Source organism: Trichoderma camerunense (genome assembly GCF_050948025.1).
Source record: "Trichoderma camerunense strain CBS 138272 chromosome Unknown V8C40scaffold_7, whole genome shotgun sequence".
Taxonomy (NCBI): domain Eukaryota; kingdom Fungi; phylum Ascomycota; class Sordariomycetes; order Hypocreales; family Hypocreaceae; genus Trichoderma; species Trichoderma camerunense.
This window is the reverse complement of record NW_028145363.1, coordinates 228,267-253,520: the sequence shown is the minus strand read 5'-3', so window position 1 is coordinate 253,520 and position 25,254 is coordinate 228,267. Positions and strand designations below refer to the sequence as shown.

General features: G+C 50.2%; 9 protein-coding genes across 9 annotated transcripts; 5 read left to right on the top strand and 4 right to left on the bottom strand.

Moving 5' to 3' along the window:
* Positions 1-191: 191 nt before the first annotated feature.
* V8C40DRAFT_199818 (3,4-dihydroxy-2-butanone-4-phosphate synthase RIB3) lies at positions 192-1,227 on the bottom strand. The gene is made up of 2 exons (XM_083211965.1): positions 1,030-1,227; positions 192-919 (listed from the first exon to the last, which is right to left on the bottom strand). Exons 1-2 carry the CDS (start codon positions 1,091-1,093, stop codon positions 285-287), a joined length of 699 nt encoding a protein of 232 aa, XP_083074047.1. The 5' UTR covers positions 1,094-1,227; the 3' UTR covers positions 192-284.
* A 1,353-nt stretch (positions 1,228-2,580) lies between these two features.
* V8C40DRAFT_242234 (S-adenosyl-L-methionine-dependent methyltransferase) lies at positions 2,581-3,934 on the top strand. The gene has a single exon (XM_083215184.1). It carries the CDS (start codon positions 2,738-2,740, stop codon positions 3,611-3,613), a length of 876 nt encoding a protein of 291 aa, XP_083074046.1. The 5' UTR covers positions 2,581-2,737; the 3' UTR covers positions 3,614-3,934.
* Positions 3,789-5,534, bottom strand: V8C40DRAFT_199808 (SUMO ligase MMS21). The gene is made up of 2 exons (XM_083211964.1): positions 4,239-5,534; positions 3,789-4,174 (listed from the first exon to the last, which is right to left on the bottom strand). Exons 1-2 carry the CDS (start codon positions 5,250-5,252, stop codon positions 3,965-3,967), a joined length of 1,224 nt encoding a protein of 407 aa, XP_083074045.1. The 5' UTR covers positions 5,253-5,534; the 3' UTR covers positions 3,789-3,964.
* Positions 5,535-7,035: 1,501 nt separating this feature from the next.
* Positions 7,036-8,845, top strand: V8C40DRAFT_242228 (PAS domain-containing protein). The gene is made up of 3 exons (XM_083215183.1): positions 7,036-7,577; positions 7,649-7,783; positions 7,863-8,845. The coding sequence occupies exons 1-3, from the start codon at positions 7,494-7,496 to the stop codon at positions 8,265-8,267; spliced, it is 624 nt and encodes a 207-aa protein (XP_083074044.1). The 5' UTR covers positions 7,036-7,493; the 3' UTR covers positions 8,268-8,845.
* V8C40DRAFT_242223 (Formamidopyrimidine-DNA glycosylase N-terminal domain-containing protein) lies at positions 8,763-10,463 on the bottom strand. Its single transcript, XM_083215182.1, has 5 exons — positions 10,347-10,463; positions 10,150-10,291; positions 10,061-10,095; positions 9,949-9,998; positions 8,763-9,889 (listed from the first exon to the last, which is right to left on the bottom strand). The coding sequence occupies exons 1-5, from the start codon at positions 10,361-10,363 to the stop codon at positions 8,925-8,927; spliced, it is 1,209 nt and encodes a 402-aa protein (XP_083074043.1). The 5' UTR covers positions 10,364-10,463; the 3' UTR covers positions 8,763-8,924.
* Positions 10,464-13,421: 2,958 nt separating this feature from the next.
* Positions 13,422-15,548, top strand: V8C40DRAFT_242210 (uncharacterized protein). Its single transcript, XM_083215181.1, has 2 exons — positions 13,422-14,466; positions 14,616-15,548. Exons 1-2 carry the CDS (start codon positions 14,105-14,107, stop codon positions 15,247-15,249), a joined length of 996 nt encoding a protein of 331 aa, XP_083074042.1. The 5' UTR covers positions 13,422-14,104; the 3' UTR covers positions 15,250-15,548.
* Positions 15,549-16,662: 1,114 nt separating this feature from the next.
* On the top strand, positions 16,663-17,465 carry V8C40DRAFT_264770 (Emopamil binding protein-domain-containing protein; the record flags this gene model as incomplete). The annotated part of the gene is made up of 2 exons (XM_083219570.1): positions 16,663-16,918; positions 17,011-17,465. 2 exons carry the CDS (start codon positions 16,663-16,665, stop codon positions 17,463-17,465), a joined length of 711 nt encoding a protein of 236 aa, XP_083074041.1.
* Positions 17,436-18,859, bottom strand: V8C40DRAFT_242207 (nuclear pore complex assembly-domain-containing protein). The gene is made up of 3 exons (XM_083215180.1): positions 18,593-18,859; positions 18,298-18,533; positions 17,436-18,247 (listed from the first exon to the last, which is right to left on the bottom strand). Exons 1-3 carry the CDS (start codon positions 18,744-18,746, stop codon positions 17,729-17,731), a joined length of 909 nt encoding a protein of 302 aa, XP_083074040.1. The 5' UTR covers positions 18,747-18,859; the 3' UTR covers positions 17,436-17,728.
* Positions 18,860-19,267: 408 nt separating this feature from the next.
* On the top strand, positions 19,268-24,217 carry V8C40DRAFT_264768 (condensin subunit SMC4; the record flags this gene model as incomplete). Its single annotated transcript, XM_083219569.1, has 2 exons — positions 19,268-23,899; positions 23,984-24,217. 2 exons carry the CDS (start codon positions 19,268-19,270, stop codon positions 24,215-24,217), a joined length of 4,866 nt encoding a protein of 1,621 aa, XP_083074039.1.
* Between the last annotated feature and the right edge of the window lie 1,037 nt (positions 24,218-25,254).

The window sequence follows — 25,254 nt, the reverse complement described above, 5'->3', positions numbered from 1 at the left end:
TACAGGGAGTAGAGTAGGAGTTTGCGGTCTTTTTTTGTGTCTTTTCGAACCAGCCCTTTTCCGCCGTTGCCAGTGTGCGCCGTGCAAGATATTAGCCATGGAAATCGATTGAGTCCCCCATTACGAATATGATTTCTTGTTTTTAGGGGAGCGTTCCCGCCCTTTTTGTCGTTGTTGTTCGTGATATTTCTTGAATTCCTTGTTTCCCTCTTTCCTAATTTTTTTTTCCTTCTCTTTTCTTTTTCAGATTAATTCACGGTCCCTTCGTATCTTTGTTCTTTGCTTCAATTTGATCCGTTGGCTGCGAGCTTGCCCTCCGTCTTCTCGACATAGGCTACCAAGTCCGCAATAGTGCAGACCTTGAGGCCCCATTTCCGGGCAAAGTCAATGCAGGCCTCGCCGCGCAGCATGCCGGGCTCCCTGCGAACAGCCTGTCCAGGAACCTCCTCTCCATCATCGACAATCTCGCAGATGACGCCCGCCTCAGCCTTGCCAGCAAGGCGGCAGAACTCTGTAGCAGCCTCGGTATGGCCATTACGAGCACGAATTCCGCCAGGCGCAGCGCGCAGCGGCAGAACATGGCCGGGACGACGCAGGCTGGCGGCGGTCGACGCGGGATCGGCCAGCACACGGCACACGAGGGCGCGGTCGTGGGCGCTGATGCCGGTGGTGACGGAGGGGTCGGCGGCATCGACGGAGATTGTGTAGGCGGTGCCGCGCGGGTCCTGGGAGTGCTGGACCATGGGCGGCAGGTCGAGGGCGTCGGCGCGGGCGTGGGTGATGGGAGCGCAGATGAGGCCGGAGGAGTGGCGGACCATCCAGGCCATTTGCTCTGTGGTGACGGAGTCGGCGGCGATGATGAGGTCGGCCTCGTTTTCGCGGGAGGGATCGTCGAGCACGACGAGGAACTCGCCTCTACCTGCGGACCGGGCGAGGGTTAGTCAATTCAATTGCCAGCTAGAGCGGAAATACGAGAGAAAGAGAAACGTCAAGAAAGGGTGAGAGAAGCTGAAAAGGGCGAGAACATACGGAAGGCCTCGATAGAGTCGGGGATGGAGTCGAATTGACTCTGATCTATGGTGGAGGAAGGCATGTCGCTGGCTGTGTTTGTGCTTGCGCTTTGATTTGGGGTATTATTGTACTGCCCTCAATAAAGCAGCTTTGTATTCGATTTGAATTGATCGCTTATCCGAGAAGAGAGAGAATGAGAAATGTCGAAAAGTCAAAAAAGAGCTGATGGTTGGAATATGACGATGTGCAAGACTTGGGGAAAGTAAAGTCACCCGGTGACTTTTGTTCGATGGACTTCCACGGGCCTAGGGTCGCTTTGGGCGGGCCAGAATTCCGAGTACCCTGGAATTTATGGACTGGATCTCGGGCCGGCACTTGCGGCGCCGAGCTGAGAAACTGCGAGAGGTAGTTGGAGGGGAAAATAGCGGCTGGTTTTGGCGTTGGGGAACTTGGGCGACCCGAGTTTGTTGCGGCAAAGCCGAGACGATGGAGGGGCTGAAAATGCCGAAGCGTGTGTCTCTCAAGGGCGTGGCACGGAGATGGTTCGCGAAGTTGTGGGTGAAAGAGTATCCGAGGCTTGTTTGGTTTTTGGATTGGATTGACGTCGCTTTTGCTTTTTGCTTCTGTTTCTTGTTTTCGGTTCTCTCGATTTTGGCTTCAGGCTTCGTTTTCTGAACAGGGTATCATGAGATGAGTGGGAAGAGAAGGATCAGGTCAACAGCGACCAATGCCGTCCGCAACAGTAGAATTCAATATTACCAGAGACAACAGAACATCACATGGGAAACGAAACTCTTTTCATCTGGATGGGCGCTCCGGCCAGAATATAAACAAACGCCCAGGTTATTAGTTATTGCTCGGACCAGGCCAAAAAAGAACTGCGACCTCGGTGCGCCGGTTCCGCTAACGTTGTGCCGGTCTTATGATGATGGCATCAGGACTAATCCACATGCTTCGACAGATGCTTGTCAGCTTTTCTGGCCTGTACTGTAAGTGCAGAGTAATGATGTGTAAGCCGAGGCGTGGAGAGCGCTAGGGCGGTTTTGCGGTGTTTTAGCAGCAAAAGGCATGAATTGAGTTGGGGGAGGGATTCACATGTTGGAATTTGATTACAAAGAATCTAGGACGTTTATGTTGATTGCTGGCATGGAGTTGTGCCCAGCTGCAGAGAGAGTTACAACTAAGGTAGTTGTTAATTGATTGATATTGGCAATATGATGACGGATCTCTGGTCGAAATAGAGAGCCAAAGTACCAAGTCCCAATTGTTACTACACCACGGTACATTTACAAAAGAAACCCCCCCAAAACAACAAAGATCAATGCCTCTCCAATGAATCTAATCATTTTTGTCTAAAAGCCTATCCATTGATATTACCGCAATGCCATGTCCCGCTACAACATTCGTAGCAACAGCCAGCAATAGCCAACCGCGCGGGTATCATGCCCGATTTTTCTCGCTGCAGCCAGCCCCACAGAGTCCCGCGGCACGCCGGCGGACATGCCCCTCCATAACTGGAAGATTTGCAGAATTGGGGGAGATTCGGAGTTGGACCTCCAGCCATTCGTTTGTCAGCCGGACCCTTTGTGCATGCCCAGGGCATTCCCGCCCGTTCAAGCGTTGACATCACACCCTCCGTATCCTCCGAGCCTCCGAGCTCCTTGCATGTTTCTTCCACATCCCTTGTCTTTGGTGTCCCTCGTCCGCTTCCGCTCGCTCACCTCAGATGGCCGCGCCGACCCGAGCTGTGGCCGGTGTGGCAAGCGGCCTGTCCCGGCTGGTGTCTCGTTCTCGTCCACGGCTGTCAATTGCCTCTGTCTCTGTTTCTACTCCAGCGAAGACGGTGGCGGCATCATCGCGATGGCACTCGGGCTTCTCGTCGGTCAACCCCAATGAGGTCTCGCACTTCAATGCCCTCGCCGCTGAGTGGTGGGAGCCTCACGGATCGTCGCGCCTGCTACACCTCATGAACCCGCTGCGCCACGACTTCATCCGCTCCTGTCGCGAGTCCTCCGACGACCTCAATTCCGTCACGTACCTCGACATTGGCTGCGGCGGCGGCATCTTTGCTGAGAGCGCCGCCCGCCTAGCTACCACCAAGCACGTCACCGCCATCGATCCCACGCCGTCCGTCCTCAATGTCGCAAAAGCACATGCCCGCAAAGACCCTTCTTTGGCGGGGAAGCTCTCGTACCGACAGTCTTCGGTCGAGCAGCTCGAGGTCCCTGCCGAGGGCCAGGGCTACGACGTCGTGACTCTCTTCGAAGTCATTGAGCACATTGACGATCCGGGAGCGTTTCTGGACCGCGTGCGCCCGCTCGTGAAACCTGGCGGGTGGCTCATCATGAGCACCATTGCGCGGACGTGGGTCAGCTGGTTGACGACGAACCTCATTGCTGAGGACATCCTGCGCATTGTGCCGCCAGGGACGCACGACTGGAATAAATACATCAACGAAGGTGAGCTAAGGGGATATCTTGCCGGCAAGGGCTGGGACAGCGCAAAGGTAATGGGCGTTGTCTATGTCCCTGGGTTTGGGTGGAGGGAGGTCAAGGGCAGCGAAAAGGTGGGCAATTATTTCTTTGCTGTGCGCAAGGCATAGAGAGAGAAAAAAGATTGGTGAGAGTTATCACGGGCGAAGCATCACGGGCAGGCTACCTGCTTGTAAAAAATAACACATGTGTATCAATATGGCTTTGGGAGATTTGATACCCCTTTGATGTCTTACGAAGTTCACGATGGGACACGGACGGCGCAAAAGTCATTGTACGATAGTCGATAGAAAGGGGAATAACCTCATTGCATCAGAGGTTTGAAAAATAGTGAGAAGCTTTCTCAGTCATGTAGCTTCAAATTTTTTATTTCTTGTTGGGTATCACTTTGTATAATATCTTCATTCCTACCAATTAGAGCACCATAAATCAATCTCTATTGATGGCCACCACCCGTTCTTTCACCTCGCCTCCCTCTTGAGTCCTCTTGTACCGCCTCCTCTTGCTTGCTGCTCTGTCTCGAAAACAAGAGATTCATTTGCATCGTCTTCGTCTTCATCTTCGTCATCTATATCGCGGCGGTTTTGCTCTGCTTGCTTCCACCGTTGGATTCTTCGCTTCATTGCCTCGTCCAAGTAAAATTCATGGTCAAACCGGGCTCGAGAGAACATCTTCCTTCAACGTTAGCGTAGTTTCAAAGAGAGAGGGCAATAGGTAATGTGTGGGAAAGCTCACCTGAGAACAGCCTGTCTGGGGGCATTGGTGCTCGCCCCGGGGCGTCAGGTAGTCCAAAATGGCAGCCTTTTCAAAAGTATGCGGGCACTTGCGGCTTCTGTATGGCTCTGTCATTGGCAGGAGGGTCAAGGGGCAGTTCATGCTAATCGTTTCCCGCTGAACGGCTACGTCGTCGTCGTCATCGTCTTGGGCGCCATTCTGCCCATCACGGTTGGGAGTTGTCATGTCCGGCTCGCCATTGGACAGGAACCATCGTGAGGCATCTGGCAGGGGAGGGCCATCTTCGCCTGCTGCAGCTTCGTGCCACAGCTTCTTGAAGCCGGCATAGTCATTGTTGAGAGCGTACCGCTGGTGAACGTCAAGGTTCGTGTACTCGGCCCTCTTCTTGGCGCGGAGCTCACGAAACGTATCGACGATGCTGGTCATAGGCCCCTCTTCGTCTTCGTCTTGCCTCTCAGCAGCGTCTTCTTCATCACTGGTAGCTCCGTTGGCCTGTCGTCGTCGGCTTTGGGCAGCAGCCGCGCCTCTTGTCTGAGCTATTGTATTCGTTGTGGCAGTCGTGCTGAGTTCCTCCAAAACAACAGCCCCGTCTTCTAGCTCGGCTCTTCGATCAATGGTATCTCTGAGCGCACGCTCGGATTCTCGCGTCAGCCTCTCCACCTCCTTTTCGAATTCTGGAATCTCTTCTTCCAGGCGCTCCTCTTCGGCCGTCTTAGCCGTGCCCTTCTCCTCTCGACGCTCACGGACTGCAGCCAGTCGATCCTGGCCTCTGCGTAGGCGCTCGTTCAGATCGCTCACGCTAAGGCCAAGATTACGGATAGAGTCCTTCAGCTGGCTTTCATAAGGTGCAGCGCCGCGGTTGTTCGAAAGCTCGATCAATTCTTGCCGAGCAGTATCGGATAGAGGGAAAGACAGAGGCTCGTAGTCGGGGAGAGCAGTAACAGTGGTGGTGGTAGAGGTGCTGGTCGATGAGGCAGCAGCACGGCCACCGCGATTGAAAAGACGACGAGACATGGTACGGGAAATGACAAGTTGGCAATATCTCAAATGTCGGCTATCATAAGAGCATCTTTGTGAGGATTGACGGCTTGCAGATCTATCCAATGGTGGGGGTTCGAAGACGCGATTCACAGACGCGATCGATAGCGAATGCACTTAAATTACCTAAGCCGCCTAGCACACTTAACAGGTGCTCCTGCTTCGGCAACTTTGACGAAGATCATTCTTTGTTAGAATGTTCACATCAGGATTCCAGGAGCTTGAGTGCCCGATTTCTATCAATATTCAATGACAATGAAAACTCCAATTTCGTCGAGAAGCAAGCATGAAAGCGTAGAGATTCTACGTCCAAAAGCTGAATGGTCTAGGTACTACAAGTACGCAGAGCAGCCAGGGTTCAGCAGCTTCTCCATGATAAAACACCGCCGGCCACACACTCTCTATCATATGCTTAGGTAGTCGCCTTTGACTTACCGCTTCATGAACACTCCTCTTGACTGACTCCATCTCTACTAAGCAGTTATTAGCTCTGTGGATTCGCAAACGATGCCTAGCTGGGTCACGGCGCATCCCGATCCCCTTGCTAGGTTACTCGGGGCATCGGACGGTACCTATGATGCTGCATGGAGTATTGCTAAGACCGATGGGCTTTGACAAGGCATGCAGTAGCAGGTCACCGTAATGAATGTGCAGCTGAGCACAAGATGCTGCGGGCCTGGGGACGCCGGACTACGGTGGCAGCCCAGCCTCACAGACATCGGCCATGTGCATTTGTCTGTCCGCCACGGCGCCAACTCGACGGTCTCCTGCCAGTCAAATCCCTGCAAGCTGAACACAGACACAAGAGAACGGAGAAGCAATTTGCACTTGCGGTATCTTGAGCCTGTATGTCTTGACCAGGTACTTGGATCCCGGTGCTACAACCGCATTTCCAAGCCCGCTCATTGAGGCCTGATGCAGCTACCGCTGCAAGGAGCCTGCGGAATTCAATGAATCCTTCAGCCTCACATGTCACTTCATGCAGAATGCCTCTCACCGAGCGTCCATTCTCGCCGTTAGTGTGCAGCTTGGCTTGAGGGTTGCTGCATCTTCGGTCTCAGCTTTTGGTCTCCCTTGCCAGATGTTGGAGGCGATCAGCAAATGTTTGAAATTCAATCACTACTAGGTACAAAGCAGCTACGAGTATCGTCCTATGGCTAGATACCGAGGGTCACAAGCTAATACCACATGTACGGTGAACAACGGGCGTTCTTGATCCATGGCAGCTGGACGAATCTCAACTGCGGACCAACATACGATTATTGAAGCAAATCGCAAGCATTGAACGCCGCATTCCTGCGCCCGCATTGAAATTAGACGCATATTGAGTCTAGAACTGGAGACTTGCAGACGACAGCTACATCAAGCGTCATGACAACAGGGAACTTACCGCCCTAAGGCGATCCCCGCCCACAGGCAAACATCGTGTGGCATTGACCAGCATCAGAGGCTGGGATTTCAGATCGTCTTTCATCAAAGGGCAGCCATTCGCCCGATCGCCATATTGACCCAAGCTACCGCCATCGGACCAATCAACTAGCTTCTCCCGGCCGTCTGCAGCCATCGGGAGCTCCACGAAGTTTGATGGCTTGCGCTTGGACGCTAACAAAATCAAGCGCGCGATTCCCACCGCAGGTGATAGTGCGCTAACATGGACTGGCCAAGCCGCTCTCGATGGTGGCCAAAGCCTCCCGCATCTACGATCTGAGATCGGTACTCTGTATCGATGATTTCCAGTTTTGTAGAGGCTGCCCCTGCACATATCTGCAGGCTCCCCAGCGCCAGCCGGCTGTTAGTCTTTTGCCAACTCAGTTGCGCCATGACTGCGTCAGGATCAAACTTGGCCCCCCCTGGTCTGTCAAAGTTCAAAGCCCTACCCAGTTAGCAGCAAGGAGCAAACTGGAGGGAGTGGTATCAAGCTTCGGATGGAGCCTCCCAATTATCCCGGGTGGCCGTTTTGTCTTGTGCTCTTTTCCCATTCCGCAAAATATCTTACCTCCTATCCACTTGGTTTACTCGTATATCTTATCCCTTAACTTAAAATGGTCCTTCAACGACACTGCTATTTAGTAGCTCCTCCCCCGACTCTGTACAGTCCAGCATCTCTTTCATCCTCAGTAGCTTTCTCGATATCCAAGCCTTAGCCGTATTTCAGAAGTTGGCACAATCCTTGCGATTCTTCCTACGCCACTTAGCGGGCGTCAACGTCAACAACAAATGCGAGGGGCACCAATCATGGTGTCTTCAGGGTCTTCCAGATTGTCATTACAGCTGAATCCATGGGAAGACCAGGCCCTCAACGTACGTTCTCGCCTCTTTACCGGGGGGTTAGCCGTGTGACCAGCACCGATATTAACTCTTTATGCAACCAGTACGAGTTTCCAGCCCAGTCTGCTACTCGTGCAGGAAACGACAGCACTCCTGTTCCGGCTTGGATACAGCTTCAAGACCCAATCATATATCCCGGAATCTATTCCGCTAGCGGCATTGATGTAATGGGTGTACTGGTAAGAAGCACTTCTCGTATACTGCTCCTTCGTACCGGGGCCAAGCGTTGGGAAGTCTCTTCTAACTGGCCATGACTAGTTGCGAGTAATGTCTCGACCAAATCCTTGCATTGACATCGGGCCTCTCGACTGCTCTGTGTCGCTCACATTATGCGATCTCAGCCAACCCAATGCGCCCATCGTCTACGCCTCCCCTGGCTTCTACGAACTGACTGGCTATTCTCCCCAAGAGACTATGGGTAGAAACTGTCGGTTTCTGCAATACCCCCCTCATGTACAGCCGCCGGCCAGATCCAGTCCTTCAGACATTCATGAGCCCGTTACAATGATGCGACGTGCCATCCGGACCAATCAAGAAGTTCGGGTCCAGGTTCTCAACTATAAGAAAAACGGCACAGCCTTTACCAATGTCGTCACTATATTACCCTTGTGGGCTGATAATACTGGGCATCATTATGCCGTGGGCTTCCAGGCTGAATTATAGAGACTTGGCACTCGCGCTAAGACGACTCTCTCAGTTCCAGCAACAGGTTCCCATTACGCTTTCGTGTATTAGGAACGATTTGGTTCTACGACGTCACTTTTTTCTCCTTTTTTTCTTTCTTTTGGGAATCCTTTTGTTTAAGTGTTTAATCAAAGCCAGCATATAGCGATGCTCTGGAGCGCTTGAGCTTCGATCACGAACAGTACAGTACAGACAGTAACATATCTATCAATTGGTGTTGGGAGATATACGAGAAGTACCATTTGGTTGATTTCACATGGCTTCACGCCGACGAGATAGACTTTTGGCTTTTATGGTGGTTTCACGACGGGTTCGGGGCGTATACGACTATGATATGGTTTGCTTATTTGATTTATTTTGAGAGAATCTGCTATTTTCTTCACGGGAGTTTTAGCTGGGCAGAATGACCTTTGGGAGTGGCAAAAGAGTCAAGGCTTATGAATAGTACACGTAGGGATTATCAGGAAATATTGGTCATGATACACGAAGACATTCAGAAGTATATTTAATATCAGACACTCATATAGTTATATAAATAATAGTACGGCCAAAAGCACCAAAAACACACAGCATTTACTCTTATCTATGAAAACTCTCATCACCTCCGTGTGCATCATGTCAAACATCCACAGGCATCTACCTCCTCAAGCGACTAGACCGGCGGCGGCCTGAGTCTTCCTCCACCACTTCTTTTTTAACAGAAGTCTCCGATTTGTTCGCCGCCGTCGCTCCCTTGCCCCGTCTCTTCTTAGCAGGTGGGCCAGCATCATCAGCTTCTTCAGGCTCTTCCTTGACTACCGCCGCCTGTTTTCGTGATCTCTTGGGTTTCTTTTCTTCGGCCAATTCATCATCTTCTTCTTCCTTCGGCTCGCTCTTCGCTGCCTTACCCTTTGCGGGCTTGCTCTTCCCTGATTCGCTCTTTACGGGCTCTGTCTTTGCGCTGGCAACAACGGCGCCGGTTTTCTTCTGCACGCCAGGTGCATAGCAGCTGGTCCGTCCACCAACAGTGATGAAGGCGAGCTTTTCTCCATTGGGGAGCTTAGTTGCTGCATCTTTGTCGCCCTTGCCCCAACGGTAGTTGAAGAGCCAGTGATCGGGGAATTCATCCGAGTCGCCCAGTTTGTCCACGGCTGTTTGGCAGACGTAACGGATGGACTCGTGCAGCTTTGAGATTTCCTTGTCATCAAAAGTATCGGAATATTGCTCCGGGTGAAGTTTGGCTTGGTAGAGGGTCTCGTCGGCGACCCAGTTTCCGATGCCACTGATCATGGCTTGGTCTAGCAGTAGGGCCTTGATGGGGACGTGCCGGGACTTCATTTTACCGCGCAGATATTCCTCTGTGAAGATGTCCTTGTCGACAACGGGATCAGGTCCATTCTCTACAAGGGGAGAATGTTTCCGAATGGATTCGCCAGGACAGTTGACAAGACGCACGCGTCCGAATCTCCGCGCATCGGTGAATGCGACTTCGACGGGCTCTTTGTCATCTGTGCTGAGGTGGAATTTCCAAAATTTGGGGGGCCATTGAGCGATGTCGCTCTCCTTCATTTTCTTGTAGTAGTTTGTATAAGCCGTCTTCTCGCCATTTATGTGTACCCAGCCTGTATGCTAGATGTGAGCGGTGTGAACTGAGGAGCATTGCCTGTATGAGTATGCTTACCCGTCATGCCAAAATGCATTACCAGATGCGGTGGCTTGTCAAACGTTATCCTTTCTCAAGCGTTAACAAAAGTTCATAAAGCAGTTATTATGACAGTTTTATTTCATCATACCAAAAATATTTTCCTTGAGAGCCCGCGGAGACAACCTGGTGCCGTTAGACATGGCACGAAATCTCAAGCTTGTGACAAGTCGGCCATACCGTTCTACCTTTCAGAGTCTCTTCGACCTCTTTTCCACTGGTTCCGACCTTGCCAAATACGCTGCTATCATCTATGGCCGCAGCATTGGCGATGGTCTTCCCCACCAGCCTCTTGCGGAGGTAGTGTACAATACGGGCAACTACAAGGATGTTAATTATACAGTACTTTGGGCTTCTAGAGGGAAAGATACATTCCTTCAGCTATCTCGGGCATGTTTATGAATGTCGCTTGCTAAGATCAAAATGAGATGTGAGAAAAGACGCTTAAAAATCGTTTTTCACTCTGCTTCATACAATTGGAGCAACACCTTGTGAAATCACGTCGTCAGCCACGCCTTGATCACTCTCTGAACGCGAGGCAACGCGAAATCACGTGCGTGCTTACAGAAGCAAAAATCTTAGTCGGCCCACAACCCCACCTGTAAAAGCTATGAAAACATTTTGCCGAAGCTTTTTTTCTTTTTTTCTTTCCACCATTCGCCATGTGCAGAATTTTGCCATGGCAAAAGCTCAATGTAAGTTTGTGTGCTGCTTTTTGCTTGTTTGCCCTCAGTCCTCCTACCTGATGATACCCTAAATCCGCAAACTAGAGTCTTTGACCACTGGAGTGAAAACACCGTTTAGCACGTCAGTCTGAAATATTATCGGACAGCTGAATTTTTTCTTGTCGCATGCAGCCAATTGAGCACTCTTGCTAACTGTCTGGATAGAATATGAATGCCAAGTGGTATCGAGCTTGAATATCTTGCCGGCAATCTCGCGCCATCGACATGTAATACTTGGTAGGTTGCAAATTTTCTTTTTTTCTGCTCGCGCAATATGATGATCAATTTTACAACTATATACGCTGGAAATTACCGGCTGAGGTCTCCTTTGACGATATTCTTAGGCTATAACTGATTTGCTTCTTCAATGCTCTTTTCTTGTTGGCTACAATCATGGTAACATTGGCTGACTCGGATTAATAGATTCACTTGACAAGGTACGCCGTCTTGACACTGCATCTCCTCCATCATTCCGATGTTAGATGATGAAACGGCACTGGGCTCCGATTTTTATAATGAGCAAGACACGCCATTTTGCGGCAGGCCTAGAAAACCTCGCCCACTGATTCTATCTCATCGATGTTTCATGTTGGATCAACCGATGCTGGATATCAAAGCTAATTCCTTGGTATCAGTGTCTAGTGATGTGCTTCGTATGCCTTCAATCACACTACACTGCATTTCACATACATCAAGGTAAGCTTTACTAGTTTTCTGCCTCATCCCAGCCTAGCATCATGTGATGATTTTAGATGACGAGTCCTATTCGGGTTTCCGATGAGGACAACAACCTTACCTACCATTCATGCAAACCCTGATTTATGATCCAACAATCATTCTTGTTCTGCTGAAGCTTGCATGTGGACTTTGGCTAACATCCGAAAGTGATAGTGTTAGTTACCCACATCTTCCTTTTGCAACCCAGCTTTCTCGTGATGAGCTCGAATAAAAATGACAAGCATATGTCTGAGCTTCACGCGACGAAGACAAAGTGTTCTATTTCTGATCTGAAATCATTCGCATCACGCTGTTGACTTGCAAGAACCTGGGCTGTTAGCTAACCGGCTCGAAAGATGACTTGCCCCAATCCGTAGTGTTCTCTTCTTGCATGTGACTCTATCGGTAAGCAATCCCCTTTTGCCTGTTCTCCTTTCGCTTTTACATGATGTACAAATATCACGACGGTCAACTTAGCCATATGCTCTGATGATAACGCCTGTGACAAGGCACTTTTACCCTGATAATTCACTCTTTCCTCATCTTTTTATTGCAGCATGCATTTTCAGCATCGTGCTAACAAATGATGTTCAGGTATCGCAATTCTCTCAACATCATATTGATGAGAATTTTTACACCAAGTGGTGCCGGCCAATACCGAGTCTCTACCAAGTGGTAGCTGTAACTCGTCCTATCTTGAATCCATCAGGCATGGATTGCCGTTAAGCTCGTGTCCCCATGGGACCATTGGAAAGAGAGAATAAGACTCTCTTCAGTTCATAATTATATCTAATATAATGTCTTTCTTGCACTATGCCAATTTTCCACCTTACCTGTGATGTGTCCTGCCTTATGTGACGTTCATAAATATGAATCATCTATGCTCAGTAGCCCCTCATCAGAAAGGAGTTTTGTCTCTGGTTATTACCCACCTAGGTAATCTGCCCGAGCGAAGTCACTCCTCCTATCTAGTACCCAGCGCGGCGTGTATCCGAAGCTGCTGTCGAGAAGATCGCTGAAATGAGAAGAATTACTGACAGAGCGAAGGGAGACGACAACGGAGTGTTGTAAGGGCCTCGTTGCTACAAGTCATGGGCAACAGCTCAGTGTATGGTTAGTGCCAAAAACGGCTCGTCGTCAAAGATGTGGAGGCTGCAGCCATGGTGGTGCGAATACTTGACGGCGGCCGTACAGATATATATAGCCACAAAAACAATAGTTGAACTCGGCAGCGCTTAAACATCCGCAGCGAGCATTCTGAATGTCCATGGTAGGCCGGCAAAGCGCATGTGGCCTTCGATTTATGCATCCATCTCGTCTTCTGTAACATCGATCTAAATCAGCGCCATGGTTTTGAATTCCGGAGAGAGAAGCGCGGTGGCGTGGACATCAATGTGTTGGTGCATGCGCAACTGATTTGCGTCCCGACGGCAGCACAAAAGAGCCGCAAGAGCAGAATCTCTCCCCAAAATCTCTTGGCAGGTCTTACCTAGGCGCGAGAAGGCGCGAGAAGGCAGGGATCGGCTCAATTTTTGAACAAGTTTGCCGATTGAGCTGGTTGGGGGCTGAGTAAAGACGTTCGATGTGACCTTGGCCCGGGAGGATCAGAGTCCTCGACAGATGTCAACCGCTAGGTCGAGAAATAGATGAGGAGGAAGACGCTATTTTGGACGCTAAAGTACAGGTTTAGCGCCGGCAGCGCGCCAGGATATTGCACGGGTTGGGCAGAGCTGTCAAGAGTGCTCCTAAGTGAAAAGAGGCTTCAGTGTTGGTGATGGTAGGTCAACTCATACTGTTATATCCTGTGCATAAGTAACAATATCTTGGCAGCTTATTTCGACTCATCTTGCTGATTCTTGGGTACCAAGATGACAAGATGCCAGCCTGTATTTCCGAAAAAGCATGATGATGCCCCCCCTGTTCATTGAATCCTAGCTCTGGACAGACTAGGATCACCGGTGGACACCCCTGCTCTCAACAAAGCCTCTTAAGCGCTGCATCTGGGTGGGAATGAGCTTAGCATCTTGTCTTTGGCGTACAGCCTGTACTGTACATACATCAAACTACGGGAACCTTGGGAAAGGCGTGCGATCCTTCTCGCCAGCCCCCCCTACACTATGTCGTGTCGTCCTATTTCCTCACCTCATAGGCCGATGCCAGTTCCACGACGGCATATGTCTCAGAGCCCAGGCAGACTGCGGCATTGCGCCTCAACGATCATTGGATCGTCACGTTCGGAATAACATTGGCTGAATGGTTAGTGGCCAGTGAGGGAGGAGCTGAGCGACAGGCATTCGAAGAGTAGGATTCAGCTCCTTGCAGCTTCTGGTGGGTGTGCTGGCTAGGTTTTCTGCAGTCTCAGGGGTGACTTTTCTTTCGGTTTGTAAGAGTTGAAGGAATATGCATTGAAACCAGGCTTATGCTCTTTTGAGGCGGTAATGTGGCATCGGTCAAGGCATTAATATGAGGCACACGTGAAATAAGACCCTCGGCAGGCTGTCTTTCATGCTGCTTGGGTCCTACGCTACTGTATATTACATATCTGGGCTGGCGCTTCCAACCGTTGTTGCATTTACCACTTTGATCCGCGACGAGAGCTGCGTGATATGGTGCTTCCTTGACCTGTCGTTGGGAGAACTGGCAATCTTGTTAGCCCTGTTGCCGCGACCGATCTCTCCATCAAGCGTCTCGCCATGGCCCTTCTCACAAGCCAGGCCGGCACTTTGCTGGGCCCTCTGACGACAACATGGACTATGCCCGAGACTTGCTCGATTTACATGCCGTCGTGTCCGACATGCACTAATGGATTCAGAGCACAGTCCTGCAATTCGATAAACAATGGCCAAGTGCAGGATAACACGGCGTGTTGGCCGCCAGCCAAGCCGGGGGTTGCGTCTCCATCATGGCCGTTTGTGGGATGGGGATTCTACTCTCCCGGCATTGCGTGTCCGGCAGGATACATGACTGCTTGTACGGCAGTTTACGGACAGCGGCCTGAATGGGATATCCAATTCACCCTGGTGTCGTCTGAAACTGCCGTGGGATGTTGCCCAACGTAAGTAGAACCTGGTTTGAGCCAGACGTTCCATTTGTTATACCGCATTTTCTTGCTGGATAATCCAGGCGATTGAGGAATAAATTCGATCTAGAAGTTTGCTCCGCGCAGCGAATTGGCCAGGTTAGCTAACTGAACCTTTCAACTAGGGGTTTCGCATGCGCCAACATCAACGGAAACACATGCGTTGCAACGGCTACGTCCACTGCCGTTCCAACAGCCTTTTGCGATGGCACCAAACTCACCGATTCTGGCACCGAGACATTTCCTCATGTCATCACGATCACTCAGACGGATACAGCCAGTGACACGGTGGATGTAGAGACTACATCGCTGACAATGATGTTATACGCCCCGATGTTCCAGCTCAATTTCCAAAGAAGCGATTTACCAGCCTCGACAACCACCGCATCCACTACACTATCAACAAGAACGACATCCTCAACAAGCAAGCAAACTTCAACTTCCGCAGCAGATGATAGCGCTGGGAAAGGTCATTCAGGGCTCTCTAACGGAGCCAAAATTGGGTTAGGTGTTGGCCTCGGCCTCGGAGCGGCCTTTTTACTCGCTTTCGCCGCCTTTATATACTACTATCGACGCGCAAGAAGATCTCAGATAGCCATCAGCAGCGAACTTCCAAACAACGAGGTAGCAGAAGAAACTCCCAAGGTCAAGAAGGTGCCTGGTCAGGTGTACGAAATGGGAGATTATTACGCCCCCGCTGAGCTACCCGGTGATAACCACGAAGGAGAGCATCTACAAACCGCTTCGAGATTCGCATAATTGGGTCGGTGAAAAAGAAAGAGGATTAATGTTGTAATGAAATATTTTTCGACGAAATGCAAGGGCAGGGCAACTAGAATTTGTATGATTTGCAGGAAAGCTTGAGTTCCAGGACTCTGTTGATACCTAAGTACTGTAAAGCGACACATGGGCAAGGAGCTGGGGCTGGATTTTCCTTTATCGTTTTGAATACCACTATTTATGACTTGTTGAATAGCGAACGGAGGCGGATATGATTCTTCTCTTCATCTATTTATATATATCATTTCTCTTTCGCAAATATTATTCCGTTGCGGCCATCTTCCGAGGATAACCATCTATCCGTACATATATCCGGCCGCCTTGTCTCCGTCCCGCACCGATGCTTCGTCAACAAGTGGCGCAGACTTGTTTGCATGCAAGACATGTAACATTCAACTTGAAAAAAACTTCCATTCAGGGAAGCGGAATTGGGAATTATTCATCGGTTTCCTTGGCACAAAGACTACGAATCTCTTCGGGTTCCGCGCAAGACGGAATTCGCGGGCGCCGCGGCCGTGGCGCAGCAACGGATTGTAAATTGCTGGAGTACGAGTACGACGCCATGTTTTTCGAATGGTTGAACCAAGACAAGATAGATAAACAGTCAATTGAGAGAGGTTCACGCATGAGGCTATCACAATGCTGCAGGAAACAGTGTTCTCTGTATTTTGTGGCGTGCTCTGTACATACACTGTACATGTATTGCTGCTAACCTGGAACTTAACTCATGATGGATATAAAATTTCCAACTCTGGAGATCTAAACGAAAACGAGTGGCCAACCAACCAACAGCCACCCAACCAACAAAGATCTAGATTTTCCTCCCCCTTTTACCCCACAAAATAAAGCTGCGAATTACGCGCATTCCATTTATCTCACTACAATTTCTCCGTACGGCTGATGCCCGCTCGTATTAGCGAATTTCGGCGTGTTAGTGAAGAAGTCGTGCCACAAAACCGCTATAAGATGCTTGTCTTGAATTGAACGAGAAACGTCATCAATGCTACTCTCCTCCATCCGGCAATTGATCGAAAAGGAATTCGGGAATCATATCAATTATCAAAAAGGGCCCCCATCTTGGGCGTCGATATTCGTCACCGCCCCCTTTAATAAATCGCTGCTAGACACAAAACTAGCCGTATTCGTAATTTGACTGGGCCGTAACACTGGCACCAGCCAATCTTTGCTGGCCAGGTGTTGATGGAAACACACACAGATAAAAGAGACAAAATCTTCTTCACAAACAGACGGACAAACAAACCTCCATTGACTCGTCCCGATTTAAGCTTGTGCTTCTATTCTCTCTTCCGCTCTCTTCCGCTCTCTTTTCCTTATTTTTCCTTTTCATCAGCAGGTTTTCTCTCATTTTGCTCGTCGAATCCTAAGCCAGCAATGAATAGCACTGTTGAGCAAGTCATGGCAGATCTGCCGCTTCACCCCTTCTCTCCTTTTGCCGTTGAGCTGCCAACCTACGTTGCCAACACACATTCGGCGGCCGTCCTGGTATCAATCTTTGCTGCGGGATGTTCTGTCATCTTTCTCGTCACGTATGGCCTCATTCAGCGGATGAGGCCCTCAATGGGCAGCGGTGAGATGCTGGTTGCCATGTGGTTCGCCCTCTGCGGTTGCATCCATCTCTTTTTCGAAGGTGAGCGAGCATATCCAGTTTCCTGGCTTTACATAAAATACTCTCATCTTGTGTTCCTGATCCAATGGAGTCGAATGTTAACATGTATGCAGGCTACTTCTCCTACAATGCCTTCGACATGGCTGGCAGAACAGACATCTTTGGCCAGCTCTGGAAGGAGTATGCCCTCTCAGATTCTCGTTACATGACCCAGGATGCCTTCACCGTCTGCATGGAGACTGTCACTGCGGTTTTCTGGGGTCCCATGTCCTTTTTCAACGTCTACTTCATCATCGCCGACCACCCGCTCCGCCACCCCTTCCAGATCATCATCAGCCTGGGCCAGCTGTATGGCGATGTTCTCTACTATGCTATCTGCACTTTCCAGGAGGTCGTCAACGACATTGTCTACTGCCGACCTGAGCGATTCTACTTCTGGGCTTACTACTTCCTCTGCAACTTCTTCTGGATTGTCATTCCCTTGCTGCTCATCCGACAGAGTGTAAATGAGATCGCAAGTGTGTTCGCCAAAATCAAGGCGGCATCTGTTGGCAAGAAGGCGCAGTAAAGAGAAAGGAGAGCATTGTGCGAGTTCTGCCTGCAATGAGATTTAAGAGGAAAGATTCTTATCATATGGTATAGACAAAAATTGATGCTATTTTTTTTTTCTCTTTTTCTAATTTTGAAGCCTTCCAATCAAGACCATTCCATCTAGGTGTTGCCCGCTCTGACACGTACTTCCTCAACACCTAACCAAAAATAAAGTGACAAGAACGCCATCGCTATGCAAAATGATCTATATATTAACAAAAGATTTCGTTGAGTTGAGCATTATTCCAATTGGCCTTCGATGCCTGACTTGATACCTTCAAGCACAGGACCCCACTGGCTGCTCGTTCTTTGGGTTCGGATCTCGTCAAATCGATCGCTGGCAATTTTGCGGACGAGAAGGGTGTCCTTGGCCTTTTTGAGATTTCTTCCATCGCCTGTCGAGAGGTATTCCTCAAACCACGCTTCTTCGGTAGAGTCAAAGGGCAGAAAAGCCAACTCGCCCGCCTGTTCTGATGCCTTATTACCGAGCGTTTCTGCAATCAGCTGTCGGAAGAGTTGCTCGCGGGCATGCTCAGGATATGTTCGGGAATAAAGAAGCGCCTCAGTGACATTGGTTTGAGCCATGGCGCCAAAGATGAGCTCAAGGGCCTTGGAAGTCTTCAAGACTGGCTGAACGGTATGGAAGTAAGACAGTGCAAGATCATAGTCGCCGTCTGGGGCATTTTGAACTAGTGCGATGATGATATCATCTGCAAAGTCCGATACCAGCGATGGATGGGCGACGTATTCCAGAGCGGTCTAGCAAAGTGTTAGCAAGGTCCTTGTTATGGCGAAGGATTGCTACAAACCGAAAATTCGAGGCCATCCATGTACCACAGCCCTTTCATGAATATCTCATACTTCTGCGGCATGCTGGACGCAGAAGCAAAGGTTTCTGACAGAGATGCTTGGCCCTCAACCGTGTCAAAGTCTAGGAGCACATAGTAGATCAAAGACAGCTTGTGGTGCATCGACATGTTGCTTTCGCAAATTTGTTGGTGGAGCTGTCGGACTCCATTGTCGTTCTTTGGAGGATACACCTTGCCTGTAGATTACGGTGTCAGTTCCGAATCGCAATGCCCATATAACTTCAGCCAAACTGACTCTTGCTAATGCCCAATGCTTTCAGCACACGATCAATGAAGAGCTGTCCACCTAGCTCTTTCCGACGCGCCTCGATTTCGTGTATGCGCTTGCGGTCGTAGGGCATTTGAGCTCCCGGTGGGAAAACCTTCTGGTAGTCGGTGTACTCGATCATTGTTGTAGAGGTGTTGAGACAGATCCAAATATTGGGGATTGGTTTTGGAGGAAGAGAAAACGAAGGGTAGGTAGTGTTCAAGGTTATCAAAAATGAAGCTCCCAGTTTAGCACAGGGCAGCTGCAGTCACTAGCCTCAGTGCTCTAACTGGAAGACTGATGCTTGTCGCGACGTCACGTGCAGCTGCTCCTAAGCTTGAGGCGCCGCCATCCGTAGCGCTGAAGCCACTGAAAGAGAGCCACAGGACAGTGGGGTGCAAGGTACGTACCGTTGTTTACAAACCACGTATTTGGACATTTCCAAACAAAAGCGCGGGGTCTAACAAGATCGAGATTCTAGCGGTCAATTGGTGGCCATCAAAACAGCGACAGACGAGGGCTGTGGATCGGCGCTCCAGGCTCAATCACATCGCCCATCTCTCCTCTCATCCTCTCGACGTTTAACTACTACGAACCGGGGCATTCGCGACAGCATCTCATCCATCGCATCTGGGCTTGGGAGCGACAGCCCACTAAAACATCATGGCTTCTCGACCACGACGCGTCGCCCAGAGGCGCGCTATTGTCGAGTCCGACGACGAGGATGAAATCTCCATGGCATCCAACACCAGTCGCCAAATCAAGGAAGAGTCACCATTTGAAGAAGAAAAGCCGGCCGTCAAGCGAAGTAGGACTAAGCGCGGATCGGTGCCGCCTGCGGCTGCTTCTGCTCAACCCGCCGCTGCCGTTCGAGTTCGTGGACGCCTAAAGAAAGCTCCCACTCCGGCTGCGTCTGAGACAGCTGATAGCAACGACATACTTGGAGAAGATGAGATTTCTCAGGCGGACGTCACATCGACCTCGACGAGGATCCGTGGCCGACCTAGGAAGATTCCGGCTGCAGCCTCTGTCGAGTCCAGTCGGCTTGGTTCAGTGGACGTCTCTCATCTAGATACCACTCTTTCTACGGGCCGTGTGACACCGGCAAAGCGGAGGAGCATGGCATCACGAAGCTCCATGTCCAGCAACGCATCAGTCGACGATCCTCCGACCCCAAGACCTAGGAATAAGAAAAGGTCGACGATCGTGCCAGATGATCAACCATCAGCAGGAGAAGAACGGGCTACACCAAAACCGCGAGCTGCCCCGAGATCAAGAGCCAGCACAAAATCCCGAAGCACACCGGCGCCGCAGGAGACGCCAGCCGCGACTCCCTTACCGCCGACATCGCTTGATACACCAGCAACGCAGCTTCGACAGTCCCCTCCGCCAGCAGCGCAGAGGCAAGATTCGCCTTTGGCAGACACTGCATCGCAGTTACGAGAGTCCACACCTACCGCACCTCAGAAGCAGGATTCGCCTTTGGCAGATATTACATCAAATATCAATGCGGCCAATCTGCTACCGCCGCCATCAGCTGTCAAGCCCAACAAGCCGTCAGAGTCCCCCACGAAGTCGTCGATGGAACCCATTATGGATAGGCCGTTGGATATCGTCCTCAAGTCGCGAACAATGACGATTCCCGTTGTTGAGGACACAACACCAAAGCCTCGCATCGTCATCACGCATTTGATTCTCAACAATTTCAAGAGTTATGCTGGCCGGCAGGATGTAGGACCATTTCACGCATCGTTCTCATCGGTCGTTGGGCCTAACGGCTCTGGAAAATCCAACGTCATCGACTCGCTCCTTTTCGTGTTTGGTTTCCGAGCTAGCAAGATGCGACAAGGCAAGATTTCAGCTTTGATCCATAACTCTGCGCAGTATCCCAACCTCGAGTTCTGTGAGGTTGCTGTTCACTTCCAAGAGGTTCTAGACCAGCCGGGCGGTGGCCACGTAGTTATCCCAGACTCAGAGCTCATCATCTCCCGCAAGGCCTTCCGCAACAACTCTAGCAAATACTTCATCAACAACAAAGCGTCAGACTTTACAACCGTCACTACACTGCTGCGAGATCGTGGTGTAGATCTTGACCACAAGCGTTTTCTGATCCTCCAGGGAGAAGTTGAGTCGATTGCTCAGATGAAACCCAAAGCTGCAAACGAGCATGAAGACGGATTGCTAGAGTATCTCGAAGACATTATTGGAACCTCCAAATATAAAACTCCGATAGAAGAGTCCGCCGCCGAGGTTGAAACACTCAATGAGGTTTGCGTGGAAAAAAATTCCCGTGTTCAGCATGTCGAGAAAGAGAAGAACAGTCTGGAAGAGAAGAAAGACAAGGCACTTGCATTTATCCGAGATGAGAATGAGCTCGCTATGAAGCAGTCCGCTTTGTATCAACTCTATATCCATGAATGCAACGACAACATGGCGGTCACGGAGGAGGCGATCAATCAGATGCAGGCCGAGCTTGATGTTGAACTGGAGAAACATGAAGGGAGCCAACAGCTTATCAAGGAACTTGAAGGCAAATACGAAATGGGTAAGAGGGAGTTTGAGATTCAAGAGAAGCAAACTCAGGTCTTGTCAAAAGAATTGGCAAAATTCGAGCAGGAACGTGTCAAGTTTGACGAGAAAAAGAAATTCTTGGAAGACAAGAGAAAGAAGCTCGAGAAAACCATTCGAAACGCCGAAAGGAATGCGGCCGAAGCTGATGAGACAATTGAGCAATGCGGCGCCGATATCGAAACTCGATCACAAGAGATTACGGCGATGGAGACGATGGCAAAGGAAGAGGAAGCCGAGCTTACCAACATTCGAGAGAGCATGAAGGGAAAGACAAAAGTCTTTTCGGACCAAATTGCAGTCAAACAAAAATCTCTCGAGCCGTGGATTGAGAAGATCAATCAGAAGCAATCTTCCATTGCTGTTGCTGAAAGCGAGATGAACATTCTCAAAGAAAAGGCAAATGCTGGTGCCGTTGCCCTGCAGGAGCTCGAGGCCAAGATATCGTCCATCGAAGAAGGCAAAGTCGCCAAACAGAAAGAGCTCAAGGCCTGCCAGACTGAAAAGGCAAAATTGACAAAGGAAGCCGAGAAGATGAAGTCTGAGCTTGATATCCTCGCAGAACAAGAGCCTAAGATAAGGGCTAAGATCTCCAGCGCGCGCCAAAAGGCAGACGAGGCTCGCTCAAGTTTGGCCAATACCCAGACGAGGGGCAACGTCTTATCTGCCCTAATGAGGATGAAAGAATCAGGTCGTATTGATGGATTTCACGGTCGTCTGGGCAATCTCGGTACCATTGACAAGAAATACGATGTTGCCGTTTCCACCGCGTGTCCTTCACTGGATAACTTTGTCACCGAAACAGTCGAGGCCGGCCAGCAGTGCATCGAGCACCTACGCAAGAATAAGCTCGGCCGTGGCAACTTTATCTGTCTAGACAAACTGCGCCAACGAGACTTGTCACCGATTCAAACACCGGAAAATGCACCGCGATTGTTTGATCTCATCACAGCGAAGGCAGACAAATTCCTACCGGCTTTCTATCACGCTATGCAAGATACGCTCGTTGCCAATGATCTCGCGCAGGCAAATCGCATCGCTTATGGTGCTAGGAGATGGCGAGTTGTGACGCTGGATGGTGAATTAATTGACAAGTCCGGTACGATGTCTGGAGGTGGCACAACTGTAAAGAGGGGCCTGATGTCTTCCAAACTTGTTGCCGATACTACAAAGGAGCAAGTCGCCAAGCTCGAAGAGGATCGTGACCAATGGGAAGCCAAGTTTCAAGAGTTCCAAGAGTATCAGCGAGAGTGCGAGAATACCCTGAAAGAGATCAACCGCAAGATCCCACAGTTGGACACCAAAATGCAAAAGATTGGGTTAGAAATGGAGAGCGCCACGCGAAACTTGGCTGACATTGAGCGACGCATCAAGGAAGTCGGCAAGGAGTACCAACCATCTGCCGAGGACTCCAAGCGTATTTCAACACTGCAAAAGGAAGTAGCCAAGCTTAACGCGGAAGTGGACAAGCTCCGTGGCGAGACATCTAGCCTCGAAGAGGAAATCAAAGCTCTTCAGAACAAGATCATGGAGCTTGGTGGAGAGAGATTGCGAGCTCAACGAGCCAAGGTCGATTCTATCAAGGAAGAGATTGCGTCTCACCACGAGGAAGTGTCCAAGGCTGAAGTTCAGAAAGCCAAGGCTGAGAAGCAAAAGATCAAGCTTGAAAAGGACTACGCAAAAGCAACCAAAGAGCGAGATGCGGCAGTTCACGACCTCCAACAGCTCCAGGACGGCCTTGATAATCAAGGAGAGAAGGCTGAAGAGCTGAAAACTCGCGTCGAGGAAGCCGAAGAAGGCCTGGCGCTGAAGAAGAAAGACCTGAAAAAGCTCAAGGGAGAGCTAGACGAGAAGATTGCGGAGCTAAACGAGAGCCGTGCAGTGGAGATTGAGATGCGGAACAAGCTTGAGGAGAATCACAAGGTGCTGACTGACAACCAAAAACGACTTCGATACTGGGAGGACAAGCTATCCAAGCTTGCACTTCAGGATATCGATGATCTCATCGGTGGTTCGGGTTCCAGAGCCATCAAGACTGAAGAAGCAGAGGCGCCTGAGATGCCTGATGCTCCGGCAAATGGCGATGAGGATGGCGATGTCGAGATGACTGACGATGATGTTGAAATGTCCGATGTCGAAATCGACGACGCCGCCTCTGACAAGACTGAACATGCCCCAAGCGCGCCCACTCGCCAACCTGGCCAACTCCCAAAGTATACACCAGACGAATTGGCCGGTATGAGCAAGGAGACTCTGAAGGGCGAAATCGCGGCCCTGGAGGAGAAGACGCAGAATGTCAATGTCGACCTTGGCGTATTGGCTGAATATCGTCGTCGTGTAGAAGAGCATGTATCTCGTGCATCTGATTTGCAGACGGCAATTGAGCAGCGCGATGCCGCTAAGAAGAGGTGTGACGATTTGCGTCGCTTGCGACTTGAAGGGTTCATGGAGGGCTTCAGCGCCATTTCCTTACGTCTCAAGGAAATGTACCAAATGATCACCATGGGAGGTAACGCAGAACTCGAGCTGGTCGACAGCTTGGATCCGTTCAGCGAAGGAATCCTGTTCAGTGTGATGCCGCCAAAGAAGAGTTGGAAGAATATCGGCAACCTTTCGGGTGGCGAGAAGACCCTGAGCAGTCTTGCATTGGTGTTTGCTTTGCATCACTACAAACCGACGCCGCTATATGTCATGGACGAGATTGATGCCGCTTTGGACTTCCGAAACGTAAGTATAGCTTAGCCGCTATTTCTAAGCTCCTCTCTCGTATACGGTGACGATAAGACCCTCCTTGCTAACACACGCTACCAGGTCTCCATCGTGGCGAACTACATCAAAGAGCGCACAAAGAACGCACAGTTCATCGTTATCTCGCTACGAAACAACATGTTTGAGCTTGCAGCGCGACTCGTCGGCGTGTACAAGGTCAACCATATGACAAAGAGCGTAACAATAGAGAACAAGGACTTCATCGACAGGCCTCTGACGCTGCAACAGCAGCAGAGAACACTTGGTGGGAACACAGCCACGGTGACGATTAGGTAGGACTGCTAAGTTGTCCTTTCAAAATCATGAGCAGGACGACTACATGTTGTTTAAGTATGCGATGGCTAATTCATTACGACAGTTCTTAATGTGTCCATGACATACATATATATATGGGAAGAAAGGGTAGGCAGGCATTGTAGGTGTATATGGCGGCTGGCTTTTTGGGACTTCGACGGATGTCGAGTTGAAAATAACGGGATGCAATTTCTCTCTCTTAATGATTATTGATGAACAATATTCAGTCGAATCCCAGGTATGTGAGATGTGAAAGCCGTGTTCATGTTCCTCTGGTCCCATATCACGAAGCACCCCCTTATTTCTCCTTGCCATTCTTGGCTTCGAAAATATTCTTGTCAAGAAAGAGGGAGCCCATGGTGGCAACAACTTAGACTCTGGTCTCTGGAAGCGAAGGCACTCGCCTCTCGCACTCGCACCAAGCGCACTCGCTTCTCTTGAGTAGCTTCTCCCCAAGCTCCTCCACCAACCCTAGATTGGGCAATGCGAGAAATGTCTTGAACTGCAGCCCTTTTGGAGGTGTGCACATTGTGCCACGTGCCATCGTCTCGCACAGCAGCGCCTCTTTAGGGGAGAGAGGGGGAAGTGCCGGATCTCGCGATCGCCATTGCATGAGACAAGATGTTGATGGGTCTTGGCTTCTGGGCGATGTTGCACGGATGAGATCTTGTGTGACGAGGGGAGGAGAGTGGTTTCGAAGCGTGTGAAGGATTGTGGCTGAAGTCCTTAATTTGGATATGTTTGGATTGTGTCAAGATGGACTTAACGTTCAGCTTGGAAAGTATGGCCGAGAGGGGACCTGAATAAGGGGCTGGAGGCACATCTAGTTATGCCGAGACATGAGCAATGCCGGCTATGTCTCGGTGAGGTGCCTGATCTAGGCTCTACTGAGGCTCGGGACGGATTGGTTTATATGGTTAGATTCATGGCCAAGTTGAAAATTTTGCCTGTTCCTCGATCCTTGTCAGGGGCAGCTGAGTTACGGATACACCATGTCTCGTGCCTTAGGAGAGAGCATA